General features: G+C 44.1%; 2 protein-coding genes, 1 long non-coding RNA gene and 1 pseudogene across 4 annotated transcripts in view; 1 reads left to right on the forward strand and 3 right to left on the reverse strand.

Moving 5' to 3' along the window:
• Positions 1-1,311, reverse strand: part of LOC125131255 (developmental pluripotency-associated protein 3-like) — a 92,692-nt gene extending 91,381 nt beyond the window's left edge. Inside the window, exon 1 of the mRNA XM_047787603.1 lies at positions 1,120-1,311. The gene's annotated coding sequence lies outside the window, so the exon portion shown is untranslated. The remainder of the gene's footprint in view (positions 1-1,119) is intronic.
• A 4,430-nt stretch (positions 1,312-5,741) lies between these two features.
• LOC125131257 (uncharacterized) lies at positions 5,742-9,448 on the forward strand. The gene is made up of 2 exons (XR_007135884.1): positions 5,742-5,883; positions 9,183-9,448. It is a non-coding gene; the product is annotated as an uncharacterized LOC125131257 (long non-coding RNA).
• Positions 9,449-9,869: 421 nt separating this feature from the next.
• LOC125131259 (60S ribosomal protein L34-like) lies at positions 9,870-11,250 on the reverse strand (annotated as a pseudogene). Its single transcript, XR_007135885.1, has one exon. The product of XR_007135885.1 is annotated as a 60S ribosomal protein L34-like (transcript).
• A 238-nt stretch (positions 11,251-11,488) lies between these two features.
• On the reverse strand, positions 11,489-23,161 carry SLC2A3 (solute carrier family 2 member 3). Its single transcript, XM_047787606.1, has 10 exons — positions 22,927-23,161; positions 21,219-21,311; positions 20,552-20,712; positions 18,906-19,146; positions 18,340-18,502; positions 17,847-18,034; positions 16,022-16,126; positions 15,560-15,661; positions 14,907-15,110; positions 11,489-13,974 (listed from the first exon to the last, which is right to left on the reverse strand). The coding sequence occupies exons 1-10, from the start codon at positions 22,939-22,941 to the stop codon at positions 13,765-13,767; spliced, it is 1,482 nt and encodes a 493-aa protein (XP_047643562.1). The 5' UTR covers positions 22,942-23,161; the 3' UTR covers positions 11,489-13,764.
• Between the last annotated feature and the right edge of the window lie 307 nt (positions 23,162-23,468).

Consider the following 23,468-nt stretch of genomic DNA (forward strand, 5'->3'; position numbering starts at 1 on the left):
AATCCCTGGCCCAGGAACTTTCACATGCCACAAGCTTGGACAAAAAAAAAACAAATAAACAAACACTGCAAATCCAGGGACTCATCACAAATGTACAGAATCAGGAAGTTCTCATCGTGGCTCAGAGGAAATGAATCCAACTAGGAACCATGAGGTTTCGGGTTCAATCCCTGGCCTCACTCAGGGGGTTAAGGATCCGGCGTTGCCATGAGCTGTGGTGTAGGTCATAGACACAACTCATATCCCACATTGCTGTGGCTGTGGTGTAGGCCGGCTGCTGTAGCTTGATTGGACTCCTAGCCTGGGAACCTCCACATGCCATGGATGTGGCCCTAAAAAGCAAAAAAAAAAGTACAGAATCAGAATTCCTAGGTTTAGGCCACCCCTCCACCCCGAAATTTTTTTTTTTTTCCACTGTCCCAGCACCATATGCAAGTTCCCAGAGAGGGATAAAAACCAAGCTGCAGCAACACCAGATCCTTAACCCACTGTTCTCAGCTGGGGATCAAACATGCACCTCCATGGAGATAAGCCTGATCATTAACCCACTTTGCCACAGTGGGAACTCCCAAGACAATGCATGCTTTTTTTTTTTTTTTTGTCTTTTCTAGGGCCGCACTCGCGGCATATGGGGGTTCCCATGCTAGGGGTCCAGTCAGAGCTAAAGCCACTGGCCTACACCAGAGCCACAGCAAAGCTGGATCCAAGCCGAGTCTGTGACCTTCACCACAGCTCACCACAAGGGGGGATCCTTAACCCACTGATTGAACCCGTGTCCTTATGGATACTAATCGGGTTCGTTAACCACTGAGCCATGACAGGTACTCCTGAAGCTTGGATTCAATCCCTGGTCAGGGAACTTCCATATGCCTTGGTTGTGGCCATTTAAAAAAAGTAAGCATTTATGGTAATAAATAATTACCACTAACAGGAACCTTTTTGAAATATGAAAATAGATCATGTATTTATCTTACTGTCTTTAGGGAAGCCTAGAATCTGGAACTCTGGCTTTTGAACCACAGTTCAGTCTGCTTTGGGCAAAGCCACCAAAGCCACCATTAAGCTCATTTTGAGGGTCACACCTCCCCCCAGTGGTCCACTGTTGCTCTGGGGACTCACCAATTTCCTGTTTTAGAACCTTGGCAAGCTTCTTGTTCATCCCCAGGTCTTCCAGGACAAGGGAATGGTTGTCTAGACATATTCCTCAATCGTGTGTGGTTCAGATGGAAATTCACGTACGATGATGGCAATGAGATGTATGCAGATAGGCTTGATGAACTAGGGGTTTCCTAAAGGGAACCAACTGGAGGCCCTGAGAGAAAACAAAACAAATGTACAAAAAAGCTTAGCAGAGTAAATGACACTTGTTTGACAAGTGACTCCCAGTAGTTCTAAACCAAAGTCGTGAAGGAAACACGCAAACGTTCTTGGCAGAGTGGGACTGGGTATTATAATGGGGTACGAATGGCTGAGGACAAGCAGAAATGAGACCTGTTGTTATGGGGTTGTGACTGAAAGCATTATCAATGCTATTCATATTGTTTCAGTGTTATCAGCAGGAAGACAGTGGGTGGGGGGAATTAAAAAAGAAGAATGGGAAAAAACATAAACCCAAATGTTCCATTCCAAAAGGTACAGGGGGTAGTTCCCTGGTGGCCCAGTAGGTTAAGGATCTGGCATTGTCACGGCTGTGGCGCTGGTCACTATTGTGGTACAGGTTCAATCCCTGGCCTAGGAATTTTTGCATGCAGGAAGATTATGACCAAACCCGCATAACGATTAATGCCTTTGTTTAACTCATATTTATTAAATATTGCTATTTGCTATAGACCTTTCTTTTTAAAACATTAACTTATTATTTTTTTGGGGGGGGTGTTCCCATCGTGGCTCAGCAGTAACAAACCCACGAGGATGCAGGTTTGATCCCTGGCCTCGCTCACAGGGTTAAGGATCCAGTGTTGCCAGGAGCTGTGGTATAGTTTGCAGATGCAGCTCAGATCCCGAGTTGCTGAGGCTATGGGGTAGGCTGGCGGCTACAGCTCTGATTTGACCCCTAGCCTGGGAACTTCCACATGCCGCAGGTGCAGCCATAAAAAGCAGGGGGAAGGAGTTCCCGTCGTGGCGCAGTGGTTAACGAATCCGACTAGGAATTATGAGGTTGCGGGTTCAGTCCCTGCCCTTGCTCAGTGGGTTAACGATCCGGCGTTGCCGTGAGCTGTGGTGTAGGTTGCAGACACGGCTCGGATCCTGAGTTGCTGTGGCTCTGGCGTAGGCCGGCGGCTACAGTCCGATTCGACCCCTAGCCTGGGAACCTCCATGTGCCGTGGGAGAGGCCCTAGAAATGGCAAAAAGACAAAAAAAAAAAAAGCAGGGGGAAAAAAATCTCTACCATATTTTATTTGAGAACCTCTATGAATAAAACCATGAAACGCTTCTGAAAAATGTACGGATAGATTTTTTTATATTGTGAAGATACTGGTTCTCCTTAAATGAATTTATATTCAATATTACCCCAATTAAAATACCAGGGGATGGATTTTCTTTTTTGGAAGTGGAAAAAAATTTAATCCTGGAAAATTGTGAGCAAGGAAAACGAGGAGGGAGTAGCCCAGCAGACGTTTTGTCTTATTTTAATTTTTTATTAAAGTATAGTTGATTTACAAGGTTGTGTCAATTTCTGCTGTACAGCAAAGTGACCCACTCATGTATATATACATTCTTTTTCTCATATTCCATCTATCCCAAGAGATTGGATATAGTTTCCTGTGTTGTACAGTAGGAAGATATTTTAAAAATATGTATGCAATTTGGTGCTACAGAAGAAACAGATGAGCAGAACAAAGACGTCTCAAATAGCCCAAGTACATATGCAAATTTAATATATGGTAATTGTTGAGTAAATGATCTTGGCTAGTTAGTTACTGAGGAAGAAAACACCAAGATGGTTCCTTATTTCATATCACAGCCACAAATTCCAGAGGAATCAAAGATTTAATCATAAATGAAAAGTACAAAATACTAGAAGAAACATTCATAAATATTTTTAATGCTTATGAAACTGGAATAAAAAAGTCCTTTTCAAGAAGGCATTAATACACAAAGGTTGTAAATGGAAAACTTTCTATATGATTAGTAATTATTTTTTAGAAGTTCTAGAGTTCCCGTGTGGCACAGGGGGTTAAGGATCTGGTGTTGTTGCTGTTGCAGCTCAGATCCCTGTGTGGCCAGAAAAAAAAAAAGAAGAGATTAGGGAATTCCAAGATCAAGTGACCTGCAGGTCCTGGTTCTGGTTCTGGGACTGCCATTTTTTGCTGTCACATGGTGGACAGTGCAAGGTAGCTTTCTTATGGGGCTCCTTTTTTTTTTTTTTTTTGGCCACACCCATGGCATGCAGAAGTTCCCAGGCCAAGGATCGAATCTGTGCTACAGTGGCGACCCAAGCCACAGCAGTGACAACGCCAGATCCTTAATGCACTACACCACAAGGGAGCTCCCCAACCAAAAACTAAAAATTTTTTTTTTCATTCAAAAGGACACTATCAAGAAAGTAAAAAGAAGAGTTCTCTTGTGGCACAGCGGGTTAAGGATCTTGTGATGTCACTGCAGCAGCTCGGGTCAGTGCTGTGGCATAGGTTCTATCTGGGAACTTTGATATGCCATGGGCACAGCCAAAAAAAAAAAAAGTGAAAAGACAACCTACAGAATGGGATTTGCAAATCATATAATTGATGAGACTCATCCAGCCTATATAAAGACCTCTTACAACTCAATAAAAATAATAAATAAGAACTGAAGGAACCCAATCAAAACTCAGGCAAAGGACCTGAATTCCACCAAAGAAGATATACAAATGGCCCATAAGCACATAAAAAAATGTTCAATAGCATTAGATATTAGGGAAATGCAAATCCAAACCACACTGAGCTATCATTTCACACCCACTAGGACACATAAAAGTGTCACACTACTATATATATAAAGTAGATAAGCAAAAGGACCTACGGTACAGCACAGGGAACTCCACTCTATTCTGTAATAACCTATATGGGAAAATAATCTGAAAAAGAGTGGCTATATGTATACATACAATTATGCACCTGAAACTAACAACCCTGTACATCAACTACACCCCAATATAAAATAAAAATTAAATTAAAAAGTTACATGATAAATTAACAAGTGTTGTTCAGTATAAAGAGAAATCAAATCCCTCACACACAGAACAAAAATATCTACCTATTCAATTATACTGAATAGCTTCACAATATTCCATTACAGGATGTTGCAAAATTTAATTTAACCAGTTTCCTACCTATTAGAACATTTAGGGTTTTTCTGGGTTTTTTTGGTTGAGCCTATATGACATGGGGAACACCCCAGCAGTGACAACGGTGAATTCTTAACCACTATGCCACCAGGGAACTCTAGAACATTTAGGTTTTACTATAATTACTTAAGTCTATTACTTTCCTCTTTGTTTTGATCTTTGCAGTATATAGATGTGTTTTTATATAATTTATATATTATAAAGTTCACCCATTGAAAGTATACAATTCTATTATTTTTAGCATTTGTACAGCATTGTGGAAGCACTACCATAATCTAACTTTAGAGTGTTTCCATCACCACCCATTAGAAGTCATTCCCTGTCTCTCTGTGTCCCCAACTCCCCTTTGTTTTCTTCCTTTTAGTTCTAGGTCACCACTACCGTCTTCCTCTCAATAGATTTGCTGGGTCTTTAAATTTCATATAAATTGAGTCATATAATATGCGAGCTTTTGTGACTGGCTTATGTTTTCAAGGTTCATCCACATCCATAGCATGTATCAGTACTTCATTACTTTTTATAATCATAATAATGTCACATTATATGGTTATACCACATTTGGTTATCCATTTATCTGTCAATGGATAAATGGACAGATGTATATATGTAGTTTCTAGTTGGGGTTTTTGTGAACAATCCTTCAAGGAACATTTGTGAACAAGTTTTTGTGTGGACATGTTTTCATCTTTCATGGGTAATATACCTAGGAATGGAAATGTTGGATCATATGGTAACTAGTTTCTTTATACACTCAATTTTACCTAATTTGTCTTGTTTCTTTTCCAAAACATATCCTCCGCTGCTATATACAAATGGTTCAGACATAAGGATTTTAAAAAACCCAAAGAGTGAAAAAAATGCTCAATCTCATACTAAAAACGCAGATTTAAAGTATAGGATCCCTTTCTCACTTCAGATTGATAAAGAGTAAAAGTTTCATAGTAAAACATTTTCATAAAAGTGTGTAAAAACTGGCACCCTTATACCTTGCTATGGATTTAACGTTATTCAAGTTCTTGATCACTTAGCCAAGAGACAGGGTGCCAGTTCCAGTTATGTCGATTCATTCCTTAATTTAAAAAAAAATGAGATTTCAATTTAATCTCTGAAATCCATGCCAACTCAGGTGATATAATCCTACCAATTAAGTCCCAAAGTCTCTACCAATCAAGAAAGGGTAGCAAAATTCTCTTCAGAATAAGAAAAGCGGGAAATACTTGCATTTGAAGGTATGCAAGGCCCCATGCACGTCCTGAATTTTAGCCAGAAATGGAACCCAACAGTCTAGCGGGATTCTGCCGCCGCCCACGCCTGCGCAGTGAGGGCAGTTCGCTAGTGATTCCGCTCGACGGATGCCCCGCCTCTCGAAGCGTCCGCTGTTTGGTCCTTCTCTGGACTCGCCTGCCGGCTTCCGTAGTCTGCGGTTAAGGGGAGGCGGCGGTTGCGACCTCAGGGCCATGCCTAGGCTGAACCGGACGATTTGCGCGTTCTTCACTCCCCCGCCGGGATCTGCAGTTTCAGCGGTGCCGCCGACGCCACCGTAGCCCGAATCGCCGGTGCGGATTTGTTTCTAGACTCGTTGGTGCCACTCTGGGAATCCTCATCTGAGGGCTTCTAAGTGATGAAGGATGACGGAGTGGTGAAAACCCAGGGCGCAGAGCCGGAGCGGGTGGGCCAGGTCTCACCTCAGCCTGGTCCTCAACAGCATCCCGCAACTTGGAGGCCCTGGGACCAGAGGCGTTCCTCGACCTCTCCCTTGTCTCATTTACCCAGCCCTGAGCAGATGCCTCCAACCTTGCTTCAGCTGGAGCCAGCAATTTGGAATCTTGGCCATACTTATGGAACAAACACTTTTGGTCTCTCCCACCACCCACCCACAAATGGCACTTTTCAACTTGGATTGTATCTGAAATACAGGTGGCTTGGGAGTTGTGGAGGGAGGAAATCCTGTCCATCAAGGACCAGACACCTAACGTTTTTGGGGCAGTTATCAATGTACTGACTGCCTCAGCTCCAAGTTTAATCTTTTTTTTTTTTTCTTTTAATAATGATTTTTATTTTTTTCCATTATAGCTGATTTACAGTGTTCTGTCGATTTTCTACTGCACAGCAAGGTGACCCAGTCACACATACATGCATACATTCTTTTTTCTCACATTATCATGCTCCATCACAAGTGACTAGACATAGTTCCCAGTCTTTGCTTATCCATTCCAAAGGCAGTAGTTTGCATCTATTAACCCCAAATTCCCAGTCCACCCATCCCACTCCTTCCCCACCCCTTGGCAACCACAAATCTGTTCTCCATGTCTATGAATTTCTTTTCTTTGGAAAGGTTCATTTGTGCCATATATTAGATTCCAGATATAAGTGATGTCATATGGTATTTGTCTTTCTCTTTCTGACTTACTTCCTTTAGTATGAGAGTCTCTGGTTCCATCCATGTTGCTGCAAATGGCATTACTTTGTTCTTTTTGATGGCTGAGTAGTATTCCATTGTGCATATATGCATATATACCACATCTTCCTAATCCAATCATCTGTTGATGGACATTTAGGTTGTTTCCATGTCTTGGCTATAGTGAATAGTGCTGCAATGAACATGTGGATGCATGTATCTTTTTTTTTTTTTTTTTTTTTAGGGCTACACCCATGGCACATGGAGGTTCCCAGGCTAGGGTCTAATCGGAGCTACAGCTGCTGGCCACAGATCCGAGCTGCATCTGTGACCTACACCACAGCTCACAACAACGCTGGATCCTTAACCCACTGAGCGAAGGCAGGGATCGAACCTCCAACCTCATGGTTCCTAGTCGGATTTGTTTCCTCTGCGGCACAATGGGAACCCTGTATGTGTCTTTTTAAAGGAAAGTTTTGTCTGGATATATGCCCAAGAGTGGGATTGCTGGGTCATATGGTAGTTCTATATATAGATTTCTAAGTTACCTCCATACCATTTTCCATAATGGTTGTACCAATTTACATTCCCACCAATAGCGAAGGAGGGTTCCCTTTTCTCCACACCCTCTCCAGCATTTGTTATTTGTAGACTTATTATTGATGTCCATTCTGACTGGTGTGAGGTGGTACCTCATAGTAGTTTTGATTTGCATTTCTCTAATAATCAGTGATGTTGAACATTTTTTCATGTGCTTGTTGGCCATCTATATATCTTCTTTGGAGAAATGTCTATTCAGGTCTTTTGCCCATTTTCCCATTGGGTTGCTGGCTTTTTTGCTGTTGAGTTGTATAAGTTGTTTGTAAATTTTAGAGATTAATCCCTTGTCAGTTGCATCATTTGAAACACTATTTTGTAAGTTATCTTTTTTTTTTTTTTATGGTTTCCTTTGCTGTGCAAAAGCTTGTCAGTTTGATTAGGTCCCGTTGGTTTATTTTTGCTTTTATTTCTATTGCCTTGAGAGACTGACCTGAGAGAACATTCGTAAGATTGATATCAGAATGTTTTGCCTATGTTCTCTTCTAGGAGTTTGATGGTGTCTTGTCTTACATTTAAGTCTTTAAGCCATTTTTTTTTGTCTTTTGTCTTTTGTTGTTGCTATTTCTTGGGCTGCTCCCGCGGCATATGGAGGTTCCCAGGCTAGGGGTCGAATTGGAGCTGCAGCCACCGGCCTACGCCAGAGCCACAGCAACGCGGGATCCGAGCCGCATCTGCAACCTACACCACAGCTCACGGCAACGCCGGATCGTTAACCCACTGAGCAAGGGCAGGGACTGAACCCGCAACCTCATGGTTCCTAGTCGGATTCGTTAACCACTGCGCCACGACAGGAACTCCTCTTTAAGCCATTTTGAGTTTATTTTTGTGCGTGGTGTGAGGATGTGTTCCAATTTCATTGATTTACATGCGGCTGTCCAGTTTTCCCAGCATCACTTGCTGAAAATACTTTTTCCTTTGTCGAAGATTAATTGACCGTAGGTGTCTGGGTTTATTTCCGGGTTCTCTATTCTGTTCCATTGGTCTGTATGTCTGTTTTGGAACCAGTACCACACTGTCTTGATGACTGTGGCTTTGTAATATTGTGTGAAGTCTGGGGGAGTTATGCCTCCTGCTTGGTTTTTGTTCCTCAGCATTGCGTTGGCAATTCTGGGTCTTTTGTGGTTCTATATAAATTTTTGGATTGTTTGTTCTAATTCTGTGAAAAATGTCATGGGTAATTTGATAGGGATTTCATCGAATCTATATAGATTGCTTTGGGTAGCATGGCCATTTTTACAATATTAATTTTTCCCAAAAAGGAGCATGGAATACCTTTCCATTTCTTTGTGTACTCTTTAATTTCCTTAATGAATGTTTTATAGTTCTCAGCATATAAGTTTTTCACCTTCTTGGTCAGGTGTATTCCCAGGTATTTGATTTTTGGGGAGTGCAATTTTAAAAGGTATTGTATTTTTGTGTTCCTTTTCTAATATTTCATTGTTAGTATACAGAAATGCAACTGATTTCTGAATGTTAATCTTATACCCTTATATACTGCTACTTTGCTGAATTTGTTGATCAGTTTGAATAGTTTTTGGTTGAGTCCTTAGGGTATTCTTTTTCTTTTTTTCTTTTTTCTTTTTTGTCTTTTCTAGGGCCACACCCGTGGCATATGCAGGTTCCCAGGCTAGGGATCTAATTGGAGCTGTAGCAGCCAGCCTACACCAGAGCCACAGCAATGCCAGATCAGAGCCGCGTCTTTGACCTGCACCACAGCTCACAGCAACTCGGGATCCTTAATCCACTGATCGAGGCCAGGGATCGAACCTGCAACCTCATGGTTGCAAGTCGGATTCATTAACCACTGAGCCACGATGGGAACTCCAGAGCCGTTTTGTTTGTTTGTTTGTTTTGCAGGTTCTGAAGCTCTCAGCAGGTGAAAGAAGTCAACTCTATGCTGACTGCAAGTCCATAAACCCCAGTTGGGTAGGAACCAGAAAGTTGATGACACTAACTCCAACTACCTCACCACCCACCAATCAGGAAGGTGTTCATAAGCTGACCACGCCCTGCTCCTCAAACACTATAAGACTCCTCACTACCCCCTCAAAGGGGGCCGCAGTCCTTAAGGCACTAGCCTGCCACGATCCCTTTTACTGACAATTAAAGCTGTTTTTTCTGTTTCCTCGAACTCCACGTTTCTATTTGGCATCTGTGTACAGAGGCAGCTGTGCAGTCCAGCAAATTCTCCTGCTCTCCAGGAAATGGCAACCATGCCTTTTCCAGAAAAAGCTGAACCTCCTCTGGGGATATAGTCTCCCAAATTTGTCCTTTCTTGCACACTCTCCCCTCAGCTCCCGGATACCATATTGAGTTCTCTTATATCTTTTATTTATTTAATTTATTTATTTAGGCTTTTAGGACCAAAACCACAGCATATGGAGGTTCCCAGGCTAGGGATCAAACTGGAGCTGTAGCTGCCAGCCTACACCACAGCCACAGCAATGCCAGATCTGAGCCGTGTCTGTAATCTACACCACAGCTCATGGCAACACCAGATCCTTAACCCACTGAGCGAGGCCAGGGATCGAACTGTCATCCACTTAGATGCTAGTCAGGCTCATTACCACGGAACCATGACGGGAACTCTGCTTTTGATTTTTTGATCCCTCAAAACACTTCATTTTTTTAGTGTTCTGACTCTGCTTTGTGCCTTCCACACTTTCACAATGACTTTCTGTTCCTCAATACAGCAAACTCGCTTGATCCTGCCACAGACATTTAGGTCTCACAGAACTACCAAAGGCCCTGCTGGTATGTTTTTTGTGTGGACAACTTCCGGTCTCTCAGAATGAACCCTTCAAAGGTGGCCTGGGCATGTGCCATAGGAGGATTTTGGTGCTTTCCCATCCTTTTCGGTATAAAGTTAAATAATTCTATCATCAGAGGTTCTGGACAACCTAGTTTTATTAGCGGTTGTGTTGTAGGACAGCCTACAAGGGTATGTCAACCGCTGGACCATTCTGAATGCCTCCAGATAGCACCCGCCCCCGGGGGAAAAGCCTGGATACTATTTTAAGCGTAACTATTTTAAAACTATTTTAAGTGGAATTGGAAAGCTTTGAGCAGGGGAGCAACATGATCTGATTTTAAAAGGTCACTCTGGTCATGTGAAGAATGAATTATAAGGAAGTAAAGATGGAAAAAAGGAGCGGAGACAACAACAGTTTTGGAGAATATGGTGTACTCTCTGAGGATCCCTGGGGACAGACAGGGGTGTTTCACCCTTTCATCTCCTCTGATACAGAGCACCACAGTTTGAGGATTAGGTTGGGTTTGTAAGGAAGGCTACATGGAGCTCCTGCCTGGGCTAGTAGAAATAGAAAGCAACCATTCAAGTATCTTTTAGTAGGAGTTTCCTGGTGGCTCAGAGGGTTAAGGATCCAGTGTTGTTACCGCTGCAGCACCAGCGTAACCCCTGGCCTGGGAACTTCCACATGTCACAGATATGGCCAGAAAAAAAAAAGGAAAGCAGGGAGTGCCCCGAGATCCTTTCTTGCATAAACACAAGTTAAGGAAGTTCCCATTGTGGCTCAGTGGAAACAAATCCTACTAGTATCCATGAGGATGTGGGTTCGATCCCTGGCCTCACTCAGTGGATTAAGGATCCGGCATTGCTATGAGCTGTGGTGTGGGTCACAGATGTGGCTTGGATCCTGCATGGCTGTGGCATAGGCTAGCAGCTGCAACTCTGATTTGACTTCCATGTACTCAGGAGGTAGCACGGACCTTGCCCTGGAGGGGTTGTTAAACTAAGGGGTTTAGGCGGTTTTCTTGTAGTTGATTTGAACCTACTGAAGGATTATAAGTAGGACAGTGATGTATATCATATGGATGCTCTGATTAGAGTCAGATGAATTTTAGAGATTAAAGATGGGAAAAGAAAAGAAGAAAGAGCATAAGAGAAAAACAGAAGAATTCTCACCGGGGAAAGCAAGCAACATAATTTATTAAGTATGCAAGGCAATCCACTAAGGCTTTTCAATTTCATCTGCATAATAAATAAGTATTGCTATTTTCATTTGTATGAAACTCTCATGAGAAACTTACTCAAGGTTACAATAGGTATCGAGTAGCCATACCAAGATTTAAAGCTGATTCTGCTGTTACAAGAAGGACCAAACCAAAAAAAAAAAACAAACCAAAAAACCAGGCCTGTGATGTTTATATGTACATTCAGAATTTTTATTTCAAAACAAAGAACCACAGTAACAGTAGAAAATCCACTTGGAAATTATTCACAATCTGGTCACTGAGAAATGGGAAGTCTTCCACACTGCATTACTGCCAACTCATTGTTTTTGAGGAGCCAGAGCAGAGGTGCAATTAGAGGAAAGTCATCTGTTCTGGCAAAGCCCCATCTGATGGCTCTGAGTTTTTATCCAAAGGCTCAGCGACCAGAGGGAATGGTGAGAACCACAGAACCAAAATACTGTCATAGGCAAGGGTTTGGCTAAACGGCCTGAAATATGTAAGCACCAAAGAGGGAGACGGAGATCAAGCAACATATGGAAAAGGGGAGAGGGGCCCAATCTCCATTTGTAAAAATACTGGGAAACTGGATGATGGTGGAGGCGTCCGAGACCTGCTTAAAGGGTAGACCCCCTCATCTCGCCTAATTCTGAACAGCCCCAGAGTTTAAGTCTTCGGTTTGTTCCTTATCCCCTTAAAAGAAAAAGGCCTCCCTTCCCCATGGGCCTCTCCAGCGCCCCCAGGAGGTCACATCCTGATCTCAATCTTTCCTACATCCTCCCGTTGCCTGAGGTTGGAGCAGGTTCACCTCAATTGCAAAATCCAGTAAGGAAAAGGCAGCCTGATGAGACTGACCTCTATAAAGTGTGAAAGCAAATTAAAGATGCAAATTCCACCCAGCAGAGGCAGTGCTATTTACATACATAAGAATGAGTTTGAACACATTCTATCCAAAGGGGGGGGGGACCTTAGGAACAGAGAGGAAACAAGTTACCCATAAACTACTTCCACCCAGAGCAAAGTGACAGCACACAGACATCCACGTTCAAGCGTGACCCACACTGCACAACCACTCCTACTGTCTCAAGTGTGTCTATGGGAAAGGTCAAGGCCGCTGAGGGCACTGGACATAATACTGAGATGACATGGTAACAAGGGTAACTTGACATAGTAACAGACATCAATAAGTGTGAGATGATCCTATCGTGTAACATACCTCAACTGGATAATAATCGTCCAGGAACAAACCTCTCTTATGCTGAGGTTACAAATTCCAAGCTAGCTATGAATATCTCTGAATTCTTTTAAAGCTATGGCTTCAAGAACAAAATAAAAATCAACATCTAAAGTTGTCTAAAGAACAAACTGGAGAAATAACCAACCTCTACCAAGAACCGAGATTTTACGTTGCTCATTTGGGGGCTATCCCACCAGATGGGCAGTAGGAGTACTTAAAAAAATAATAAAATAGAGTGAGTTTACTACAAAAGAAAGAAGCTGTTTGGTCCAGTGAGGGGAGAGAGGACTTCTAGAAATAACCATCCCTTCTCTGGACTCTATCCCAAATGAGACCCCATCAACCGTTAACTACAATGCCCATCTAAGTAATAATCCTAGATTTCAAGTAATACTACATATAATCTTAAAGAAAAAAGTTCCAGAGGAAAACTAGTAGCATCTTTATACAGGCACGTGACTTTTCTGAGAAATTATTAACCTTCAGAGTTTTCATCTGAAGGACAGAAACTGTTAAGAGGCCATGTGCAAACCTCACACACACCACACACCCTCCGATGACGCATCACCTGAATTCACCCCTTCTTATTGCACCTTAACCTCTTCAGAATTAAACCGTTCATCCTCTAACCTCTCTTTAAGTACCTCCCTCTAAACCTCAATTTCCTTATGCTTTCATTATTTGGTAAATTACAGTTAAAAAAATATATATTTATGCAATAAAACCAGACGATAAAATAAATAAAAACAAGGTAATTTGCTCTGCCGAGCTGTATGGAAGTGCGGAAGGTGCTCTTAGGTACCCCTCTCTGCCCTCCACACTCTTCTGTGCATCGGCTTCCTGCTAAGTCTGAGGTGGGAGGAAAGGCACCCTCACACGTGCTCCCCTGAACGCCTGCAGGAGGCAGGATTAGAACCTGAGGGAGCAAGAGCTGGCAAAGCTGTCATTCGCCAAGCGGCCAATCCCTCCGGAAATGAAGGTAGGTTCCCTTGGTCTCTCCTTTAACAGAAGAGAATGTCCAAGAAATGAAACTGTAAAGAGCCACTGGAGAGAACGACCCACCCCAGCGCGGGGTCCTCTGCGTGCCCATCAAGCTTGGGGGATGAGAGAGGGAATCAAGTAGCAGCATTCAGAAAACAGTCCTGGGTAGTAACAACCTGATGAGGGCTCGCCCTTGTTCAGGGAGAGGTTGCTTTTCCTGATGCGAGGGAGGTGGGAAGGAGGCCCGGCCTAGACGGCGTCCTTGGAGGGCGGGATGCTGCTCATCTCCACGATGGGGCCTTTCTCAGCGCGGCTCCCCGCCGGCACCTGCACTTCAAACGCCCTCGTAATTTCCTCAAAAGTCCTGCCGCGGGTCTCAGGGACTTTGAAGAAGGTGAAGACCCAGAAGACAACGAGGAAGCAGGTGAAGACAATAAAAACGTAGGCTCCTAAATAGAACTAGTGAAAGGACACACAAAAAGGAGAGTCAATGAAAACATCTGGTCACGGACAAGCCCCAGTTTCCCTCACGCTCAGATTTCCAGGGGGCCTCAAGGCATAACGCTTCTAGTGTTAATGAAAACGTTAAGATTCCTTCAGAGACTCATTTATGATTTCATTGATGAATTACTAAATTTCTTGGCAATTTTGTGTCATTTCTTTTCCTAGTCATTAAAGGGAGCTGTGAACAAATATCTAGACTATTTTAGGACTTTTGCTTAGTACCTTTGAAATCTGGGTTTCTGAAAGACTCTTGGAAATAGGAAATGCCATTTTGCTGAATAAGTCAGCTCTAGGCCATTTTTTTCATTTTTCAGCTGCGCCCACAGCATGTGGAAGTTTCCGAGCCAGGGGCTGAAGCCGAGCCACAGCTTTGATCTATACCACAGCTGTGGCAACACCAGATCCTTTGACCCACTGTGCTGAGGAGGGGATCGAACCCATACCTCCACAGTGACCAGAGTCACTGCAGTCGGATTCTTAATACACTGCACCACGGTGGGAACTCCCTGGGCCATTTTATTCTTTACTTTTTTGTCTTTTTGTCTTCTGAGGGCCGCACCCGATCCGATCCGCAGCTGCGACCTACACCACAGCTCCCAGCAACGCTCAACCCACGGAGCGGGGCCAGGGACCGAACCCACAACCTCATGGCTCCTAGTCGGATTCGTTTCCGCTGCGCCACAAAGGGAACACCCCTGGGCCATTTTATAATAATAGGACCTCCCTCACTAACATCCTATGCTCAGTTAGCCTTTAGGATGATAAAGGCATTAGTGCTAATCCAAATGATGGATTTTAACTGGTTTGGAATCCTCTGAGGCTTATCATTACCATTCTCCTAGGCTGGTTTCAAAATGGGCTGGGTGAGTGAGTTTTCAGTTACTTACTGCAGCTGAGGGGAAGAGCAGTCCAACCAAGAAGTTGGAGGTCCAGTTGGAACAACCAGCCACTGCCATGGCAGCCGGGCGGGGTCCCTGGCCAAAGAGCTCAGCCACAATAAACCAGGGAATGGGGCCCGGGCCAATTTCAAAGAAGGCCACGAAGACCAAGATGGCCCCAATACAGATAAAGCTCATCCAGGTATGATTATCCTACAAGAAAGGAACACAGTAAAGTTAGCATTAAAGACAGCAGGACCTAGGCAGCATCCAGCTTCTCAGAGATAAGGAGCAGTGACTGATAATGAAAAATTCCTTCTGTCCCACGGTATAGGAGTCACTGGATCTAGAAGCCATGGGTTGTTGAATCCTAGCTGTGTGATCACACATGTCATTCTGCACTGAGATCATTTCACTCTATAAAATGGGAAGAACTACCTCAAGATTTCTTTAAGCATTAAATGAGATCGTGTATTTTAAAGGCTATAGGTTATATAGAGATACAAAGATTATAGCAGTTTAATGATCTATCTCTTGATAATCCACTTTTCTGAAAACTCTGGGCATGTTGCTTCTCCCAAATTTCATTTGTATTATCTCCAACTTCAACGACCCACCTCCTCTCCCCCCAACACTCCTCTTTCTTCACAAAGAGCACTCACCTTTAATAACAGAGAAATTGTCATGAGGAGGGAACAAAAAGCCATGCCTCCAAGGCCTATCAGATGCAGAGTCCTCCTCCCTGCCCTTTCCACCAGGAACAGCTAAAAGAATAAAATCAAACAAACGAACATGAAAAGGCTGCTTTCCCTTTCCTGAAAACACTGTATGAGCTCCTGGATCTGCCTTACCAACAGCGGGACACTTGTAATAGTTACATTTTCCCTTGCCCAGTTAAAAGCATCCTACACAATCCCTTGTGCACCTCCTCTTGCCTATCCATTCTCTATGTGCTTAAAGAGACTGTCTCATGCATCATTCAATCTCTCTTCTCCAAAAGGAATTTTGAAAAGGTTTAACTACGTGACAGAAAGGAGCTGAAAGACATGCGACTTTGCACCCTTGAACTACGTGTGTAGCAAGAATTCTTCTCCTGCTTCAAGTGATCAAAACATTGGACTTACAGAAACCACAGTGAAGATGGTATTAACCACGCCAGCCCCAATAGTGGCATAGATTGGCTCCTGAACACCGGCATCTTTGAAGATTCCCGTTGAGTAATAGAACACCTAAAGGGGAACGAAAGATGCTACTGTAAAATACAACTGCATGGCAGTTACAGCGAACCCTCAAAAACTCGACAAAGTCCCAGAATTTGGGTCCTTTCCACCGTTTTTCGCTCAATCACAGTATCTTCTCTGCAAATGAGTAATCTTCAGTATCTTATATCTAATCTCTTCTTAATTTTTTAAATTCTGACTTATTCCCATTTTTTCTTCTCCCAGGATAGGGGTCCAATTGGAGCTGCAGCTGCCAGTCTACACCACAGCCACAGCCATGCAGGATCTGAGCCCACCCTCTGCCACAGCTTACGGCAATGCTGGATCCTGAACCCACTAAGCAGAGCCAGGGACTGGGAACCTGCACCCTCATGGATACGAGTCAGGTTCCTAACTCGCTGAGTCACAACAGGAACCTCCAAGGGCTTTACAGATTTTAGGTCGTAAAGTTCTTTTTCCTGCTTTTCTTGTCTTTTTAAGGCCGTATCTGTGGCATATGGAGGTTCCCAGGCTAGGCGGTCTCTCCGGAGCTATAGCTGCAGGCCTACACCACAGCCACAGCAACGCCAGATCTGAGCCGCGTCTGTGACCCAGGTCATGGCAACACTGGATCCTTGACCTGCTGAAGGGGGCCAGGGATTGAACCTGAAACCTCATGGTTCCTAGGTGGATTGTTTCCGATGTGCTACGATGGGAACTCCTAGATTGTAAAGTTTTTTTAAAAAAAATCAGAGATGTGTCAATTCTCAGATCTGCCTTATTATTATTATTTTGTCTCTTCTACAGCCGCACCCGCGGCACATGGAGGTTCCCAGGCTAGGGGTCTAATTGGAGCTGTAGCCTCTGGCCTATACCACAGCTCACGGCCACGCCAGATCCTTAACCCACTGAGTGAGGCCAGGGATCGAACCCAAAACCTCATGGTTCGGATTCGTTAACACTGACGCACAACGGGAACTCCAGATCTACCTTATTATTGATGACATCATATAAGATAGCTCAGAGTTAAAAAGGACTGAAAATTTAAAAAACGGGTGGTCAAAAAACCAAGAATTAATAAAAATCAGATAAACTGTGATACCCTTTATACTGAAAAAATCTGGAAGTGGACCAACATTAACTCTAAGTTCCAAGACTAAGGGTGACACGTTCTTTTATTCTTTGATCTTTCTACATGGAACACATGTACAGATATAATTTTAAGAAGCAAAAACCAGGAGTCCCATTGTGGCTCAGCCGTAATGAACCCAGACTAGTATTGATGAGATTGTGTGTTCAATCTGTGGCTTTGCTCATTGGGTTAAGGATCCAGCATTGCTGGGAGCTGTGTGTGGTGAAGGCTGGTAGCTGCAGCTCAGATTCAACCCCCAGGTTGGGAACTTTCAACTTCCATATGCCACAAAGACGGCCCTAAAAGCAAAAGCAAAACCAAACCAAACCAAACAAAAAAACCCACCAAAAAACCCAAAACAGAATTCCCAGTGGTTCAGTGGGTTAAGGATCCAACGTCTTTACTTCAGAGGCTCAGGTCACTGCCATGGCAAAGAATTTCCACATGCCAGTGTGGCAAAAAAAAAAGAAAAAAAAAATCAGGTAATGAACACCTTCTCAGCGGTTACCCCGAGGCAAGCATTGTGAGGGACACTGCATGTGTAAGAAGGTGAGCTGTTGGCTCTGGTGTTTCAAGGGGAAAACTGCAGGACGTGCTTGGCGCAAGGAAGATACTCACGGCATTGATGCCAGAGAGCTGCTGGGAGAGCTGGAGCATGATGGAGATGATGATGGGCTGCCGGTAGTTGGGTGCTCTGAAGAGCTCCAGCACTGTGACTTTCTTTTCCTGGGCCATCCTAAGGCTCTCATCCTTCATCTCCTGGATGTCCTGAGCCACATCCTGTGTGCCCCACAATCGCTGGAGGACTGGTGAAAAGAACGAAGGGGAAAGGTTAAAGATAAGGGGCTGTCCTGAATTCCTTTTCCCCGTAATTAAGCTGGGAAGAAGCCATCCAGATGAGCCCTGGGCATGGCTGCTCACTCGGCATCGGATCTGGCCTTCATGTGCCTTCTCACCCCATTCTTCGGGGGCTGAGCGTTCCTGACTTACGAGTAATCAGACAACTCCGAAGGGCAGGGAAAGGAGAAGACAAAAACCCGATCCAATACCTTCAACCTAAAACAAACCGCAAGCCCAGAATTCCTGTAGTGAAGATGTGAGGGACACTCACTCTCCTTAGCGCTCTCCTCTTCCTTTCTGTTAATGAGCAGGAACCGAGGACTTTCAGGGCAAAAGGGAAGGGCGGCACACTGCAGGACAGCTGGAATGATGGTGAAGCCCAAGAGCAGGGGCCAGAGCTCTTCAGTGCCCAAGATGAGTTTCAGACCAAAGATCTAGAAGCCAGACAAAAATACGACTATTAAATGCCATACAGTATTGGCCACAAGTTGATTAAAAAAAATTTCAGAGAGTCGTCCACTCCTTTATCATAGAAAAAGATAGTTTCTTCCGACTTTTCCTACTCTGCTTCTCTAGCTTCAGCTTTCTTCTATGAGCTACAGTAATTTTAACAGCTGACCATAAATAACCAGACATTTTTGGTTAATGGCGCCCCCATGACATATGGAAGTTCCCAGGCCTGGGATCAAACACAAGCCTCCATAGACACCCACTGCATTCAGATTCTTAACCCACTGGGCCACAGTGGAAACTCCCTTGCCAGACCTTCTTTTGATCGCTTTACCTACATAAACTCATTTAATGAGCCAGGAGAAACTCACTTAAGTTCTAGAGTACCTGGGCCACCAGAATCCCGACGACGATGCCCAGCTGGTTGAGAGTGCCAAAGGCCCCCCGCAGGGCCGTGGGCGAGATCTCTCCAATGTACATGGGCACAAATCCTGTGCAGAGTCCACAGAAGAGGCCAATAACCAATCGGCCCAGGATCAACATTTCAACCGACCGTGATATTTTGCAGAACCCCATAAGGCAGCCACCAGTGATGGCCAAAAGGTTGACAATAAGCATTGAATTGCGCCTGAAAGATTAAACGAAAATAAGTGATATGAGCAAAACAGACCCAATCTCTCCTTTCTTAATCATTCTACCCTTCTCCGGATTCATCTATCTTTTGTTCTAATGTTTCCACTTTCTATGATCAGGACTATCTGGCTGAGATAAACAGGGCCAATTGTTCTTATACCTCTGTATGCTTAAGACCCACCTAGAGAATTTGTTTTAAGATTCTCCCCTCTCAGTCTTAGCTGTAGCTTAGAACTTTTTTTTTTTTTTTTAAGCTTAGGCTTTGAGCAAGCACTTTAAGGCCAGCCATTCTTCTCAAAAGTGAACCACAAACATCTAGAAATTAAAACCGCCCACCCAATCTCAGATTTATTAATCATCAGGCCTAAATCTAGGGTGAAGCCCAGCAGTCTGTGTTCTAAAAAGGCCTCCAGGTGACTGAATGCAAGCTAAAGTTTGAGAATACTGCCCAGAGGCAATTCTGAGTAGCCCTTCCAAGAACACACTCCAGAGAAATTCAGACCAGTGCTGATTCTTTTTTTTTTTTTTGTCTTTTTGCTATTTCTTTGGGCCGCTCCCGCAGCATATGGAGGTTCCCAGGCTAGGGGTCTAATCGGAGCTGCAGCCACCGGCCTATGCCAGAGCCACAGCAACGTGGGATCTGAGCCACCTCTGCAACGCCGGATGGTTAACCCACTGAGCAAGGGCAGGGACCAAACCCGCAACCTCATGGTTCCTAGTCGGATTTGTTAACCACTGCGCCACGATGGGAACTCCTGATTCTTTTTTTAAAACTTATTGCATCTTGTTACAACGTAGTTGCTTAGAAACTTAAAAACTCCGGCAGATGTTGGAGGATCAGCATCCTGATACTTGACCATGACTCTGACTTGAGTGGGCTCAATGGAATTACCTTGGGGAGCTCTGAAAAATACAGACACATGGGTTCTATCCCCAGAGGTGCTGGTGTAATCGGTTTGGGGTGTGGCCTGGCACTGGGACTTTTAAACCATATTTGCCCAGAGACCAAGGATTATAAAATATTTCCTCCCAATCCTGCGGTGTAAAAATTATGAAATCACTTGCATAAACACTCCTACCCCCCGCCGAAACTGTAATAAAAGCTTCTGACCTCGTAAATAAAGTACGTTTCTGGGGAAACGCCACCATGGGCTTTCCCAGAGAATAACTGAATTGGGTTGGACTGAACAGACAGACCCATCATTCACAAGGCCATCGCGGGAGGGGTAGGAGAACTCCAAGCAAGGCAGTCACGCCGAGCTTTGGACGAGCTTTCCCTTGATCAGAATTTGTGGTGCTCTCATTCAAATGCATCATCACCCCCCCTGCTCTAAGTCTCAACACTTGCCCCCACTGCAACCACGACAGCCCCCCTTCCTTGCCCAGTGTCTGGTCAATACCTGCCAAACCTGTTGACAAAGAGTCCAACGGAAAAGGAGCCAATCATACCACCAACGGAGAATATGGCCACAGACAAGGACCACAGGGACGTGAGTAACACCTCAGAGGGCGCGCTTTTTGACTTCTCTCTCAAAGTGTTGTTGAGAAAGTCCTTTATGATCTGTGAATCAAAATGGATGGTGGGAGAACAGACGACTGTTACAACTGGATGAGAAAAGAGACAAGCATTGGGGCTCTTCCTCTCCCTAAAACAACAGCATTAAAGAAACAATCAAGGGAATAAATCGATAGTAAGGAAAGAGGCAGATAACACTGAAGTTAATGTTACCAACTTGGAAAAGAACAATTTTTTATTGTCCTGAAAATGCCAGTAGGTGGTAGTACTGAAGTTCAGTGACTACCCCAGCCCTCCCCCACCAGCTGGTGACTTTGTGACTAACGCCTAAGGGATAATAAGGGAAGTGTGTCACCCTCCAAAGGATGAGAGGAAGAAGGGATGATACAGTCCAGGGTACCGGGAACACCTAGACTCCACCAATATCTTCCCCCGCCCCAGTCTTTGCCAAGCGAGGTACCAAGTTTGTCTAAACTTGTTAATTCTGGAAATCAGACCTAAAGGAATACTTTCCCTAGTCCAAACTCTGACTCTAGTTGCCTGGCACTCACCGCCTCAGGAGCATTGATGACTCCAGTGTTGTAGCCAAACTGGAAAGAGCCTATTGTAGCAATTGTGATGGCAAAGACCAGAGGTGTAGTGACCTGGGGGAGTGGAGGGAGAGAGAGGAAACAGTCCTTAAGATTCTTGATTGATGAATGTCTCATTATTTACTTAGATGTATATACTAGGAGAACTTAGCCTGTAAGTGGGATGAAAACAACATTTACGTCATGAATGAGGAACACAAAATAGAAAGGCTTATCTGGAAATACAGATAAGCAAGTAGAGCAGACTTGGGCAAGGTGGAAAGAAAATTTGGGAAGAACTGGGTTAGTCAGCTTAAAGGCAGTCAAAAAACCGCTCCAGATAAAAGCGAGCATAGCATTGCCTCAAGAATAGAAAAAATGTGAGGGCTGAGTAAAAACCCTTAGGATCGCTAAAAACAGATGTTTCTGGAAACACCTAGATCTAGGCGCACCTGTACCCAGATCCCACAGAAGCCCGAGTGGAACTGGTGTATCTTCATCACCAGGCTGCTCTTAACTCTGGATCAGGTAATCTACAGTATCTACCAGTGGGTGTCCTTGGTCCCCATTTGAAATTCTTCCCGTTCGCTTAATACTGAACGGCTCTCCTCCACCCAGCCAGCAGGGGGCGATCACAAGCTCACGACAAACCCAAGATGCAGACATTTTGTGAGGGGTAGGGGTATGTGAGCAGAAATTAACCCAGTCATCCCTCACTTTTCTGGGAATAATTTGTGGGTGTTGTCTTAATTTCCACCTCAAGATAGCTCAATTTTTATGCCTGAGGCTTTCAACCTTTCTTAAACTCCTTCCCCCTCAGGTCAGACTAATTTTAGTTCCCCAAACTGACCTTGCCTCCCAGGCGACCAGGCTTCAGTACTCCGGAGGCCCCACCAGGGCACCGGATTTCTGTTTAATCCTCTCTTTTTAGTGGAAACCTTTTATTTTACTAATCTAGAAGGCCTTCTCACTTCTTCATCCTTTCTCTTCCCAAATTTTCAAATAAGTTACCTTAGTGAAAATACCTTTCTCCCTACAAACACGGCATCCATCACACACAATAATACATTAATAGATTATGCGGTCACAATTATAATAACTGCGACAGGAGGAAAACAGGAATTTAGCTCCTTATGCCCAGGGAATCCCACAGGGCACAGGACAAATGCCTGGACACCCACCCACGCCCCCAAACAAATCTCAGGTGCTTTCAAGGTCTAAGGCTTCAAAATAAATAAGTAAGTAAGTAAATAAATAAATAATTTTTGTTTAAAAAAAAAAAAGTCTAAGTCTTCCAGAGACATCCATCCTCATGCTGGCTCTCAGACCCACACACAACACAACCAAGCGGCCCCAGATCTCCTGAAATACTCAACCAGACTCATCCTTGCATCCTCAGGATGTAATTGTGTTTAAAAAAAAAAAATCCACAAAAATACACGAAACACAACTCCTCCAGGTGACATTCCCTGTCACAGGAGGGTGAATGGAACGAGGATAAATCCCTTATAGGATATAACATTCAAAGAGAACTGGTGAAGCTGTGGAATGGCAGCCTGGGTTAGAGATGGAAAGGCTTTAAGATGGCTAGGGCATCTCGTATGAAAGAACGCTGTTATCACCATCAAGGCTTGCCTTTTTGAGTGTAACCCCAAAAAGCAAAAATAACGAGTAATTGTATCGTTCTTACCTTCGCTGTCCCCATGGCCCTGCTTCTTTTCGAATCCTCAATAAAGATCCAGGAGGGATTCCAGAGACCTCCCCTCTTCCAGCGAACAGAACCTTCACAGTGTCCTTATCGCAGGCAGCAAGTTTCCTCCAGGTCCTCGGTATCGCTCTAATACCTCACTCACAACTGCTCCGAGCACTAACTACAGTCTTTAGAGAGGGCGGAGCCTGGGCGACAAGCCCCCAGCTCCAGCCCCACCCCCAACTAATCTCTGAATCTCTCGGAATTTTGTGACCTCAAACCCATCCCCCACCCTAGGCAACCTCCCCCAAACCACATCCTCCACTCTCCTCGCTCCCTTTTTTTTTTTTTTTTTTTTAAAAGCCCGTCCTCCTTCCCTCTTTGGAGAGCCTGTTTCACTGACAAAATTCTACCAGAAAAGCCTGAAGGGAGGGCAGAGACTATTTTTGGCTCTGGCAACTGCTGGGAATTGAATCAATCGGTAAAGAGGGGAGGATAAACGCTATATCTATGTTAGGCAAAGTCTGTGTGAGAGTTAAAAC

Source organism: Phacochoerus africanus, chromosome 7 (assembly GCF_016906955.1).
Source record: "Phacochoerus africanus isolate WHEZ1 chromosome 7, ROS_Pafr_v1, whole genome shotgun sequence".
Lineage (NCBI taxonomy): Eukaryota > Metazoa > Chordata > Mammalia > Artiodactyla > Suidae > Phacochoerus > Phacochoerus africanus.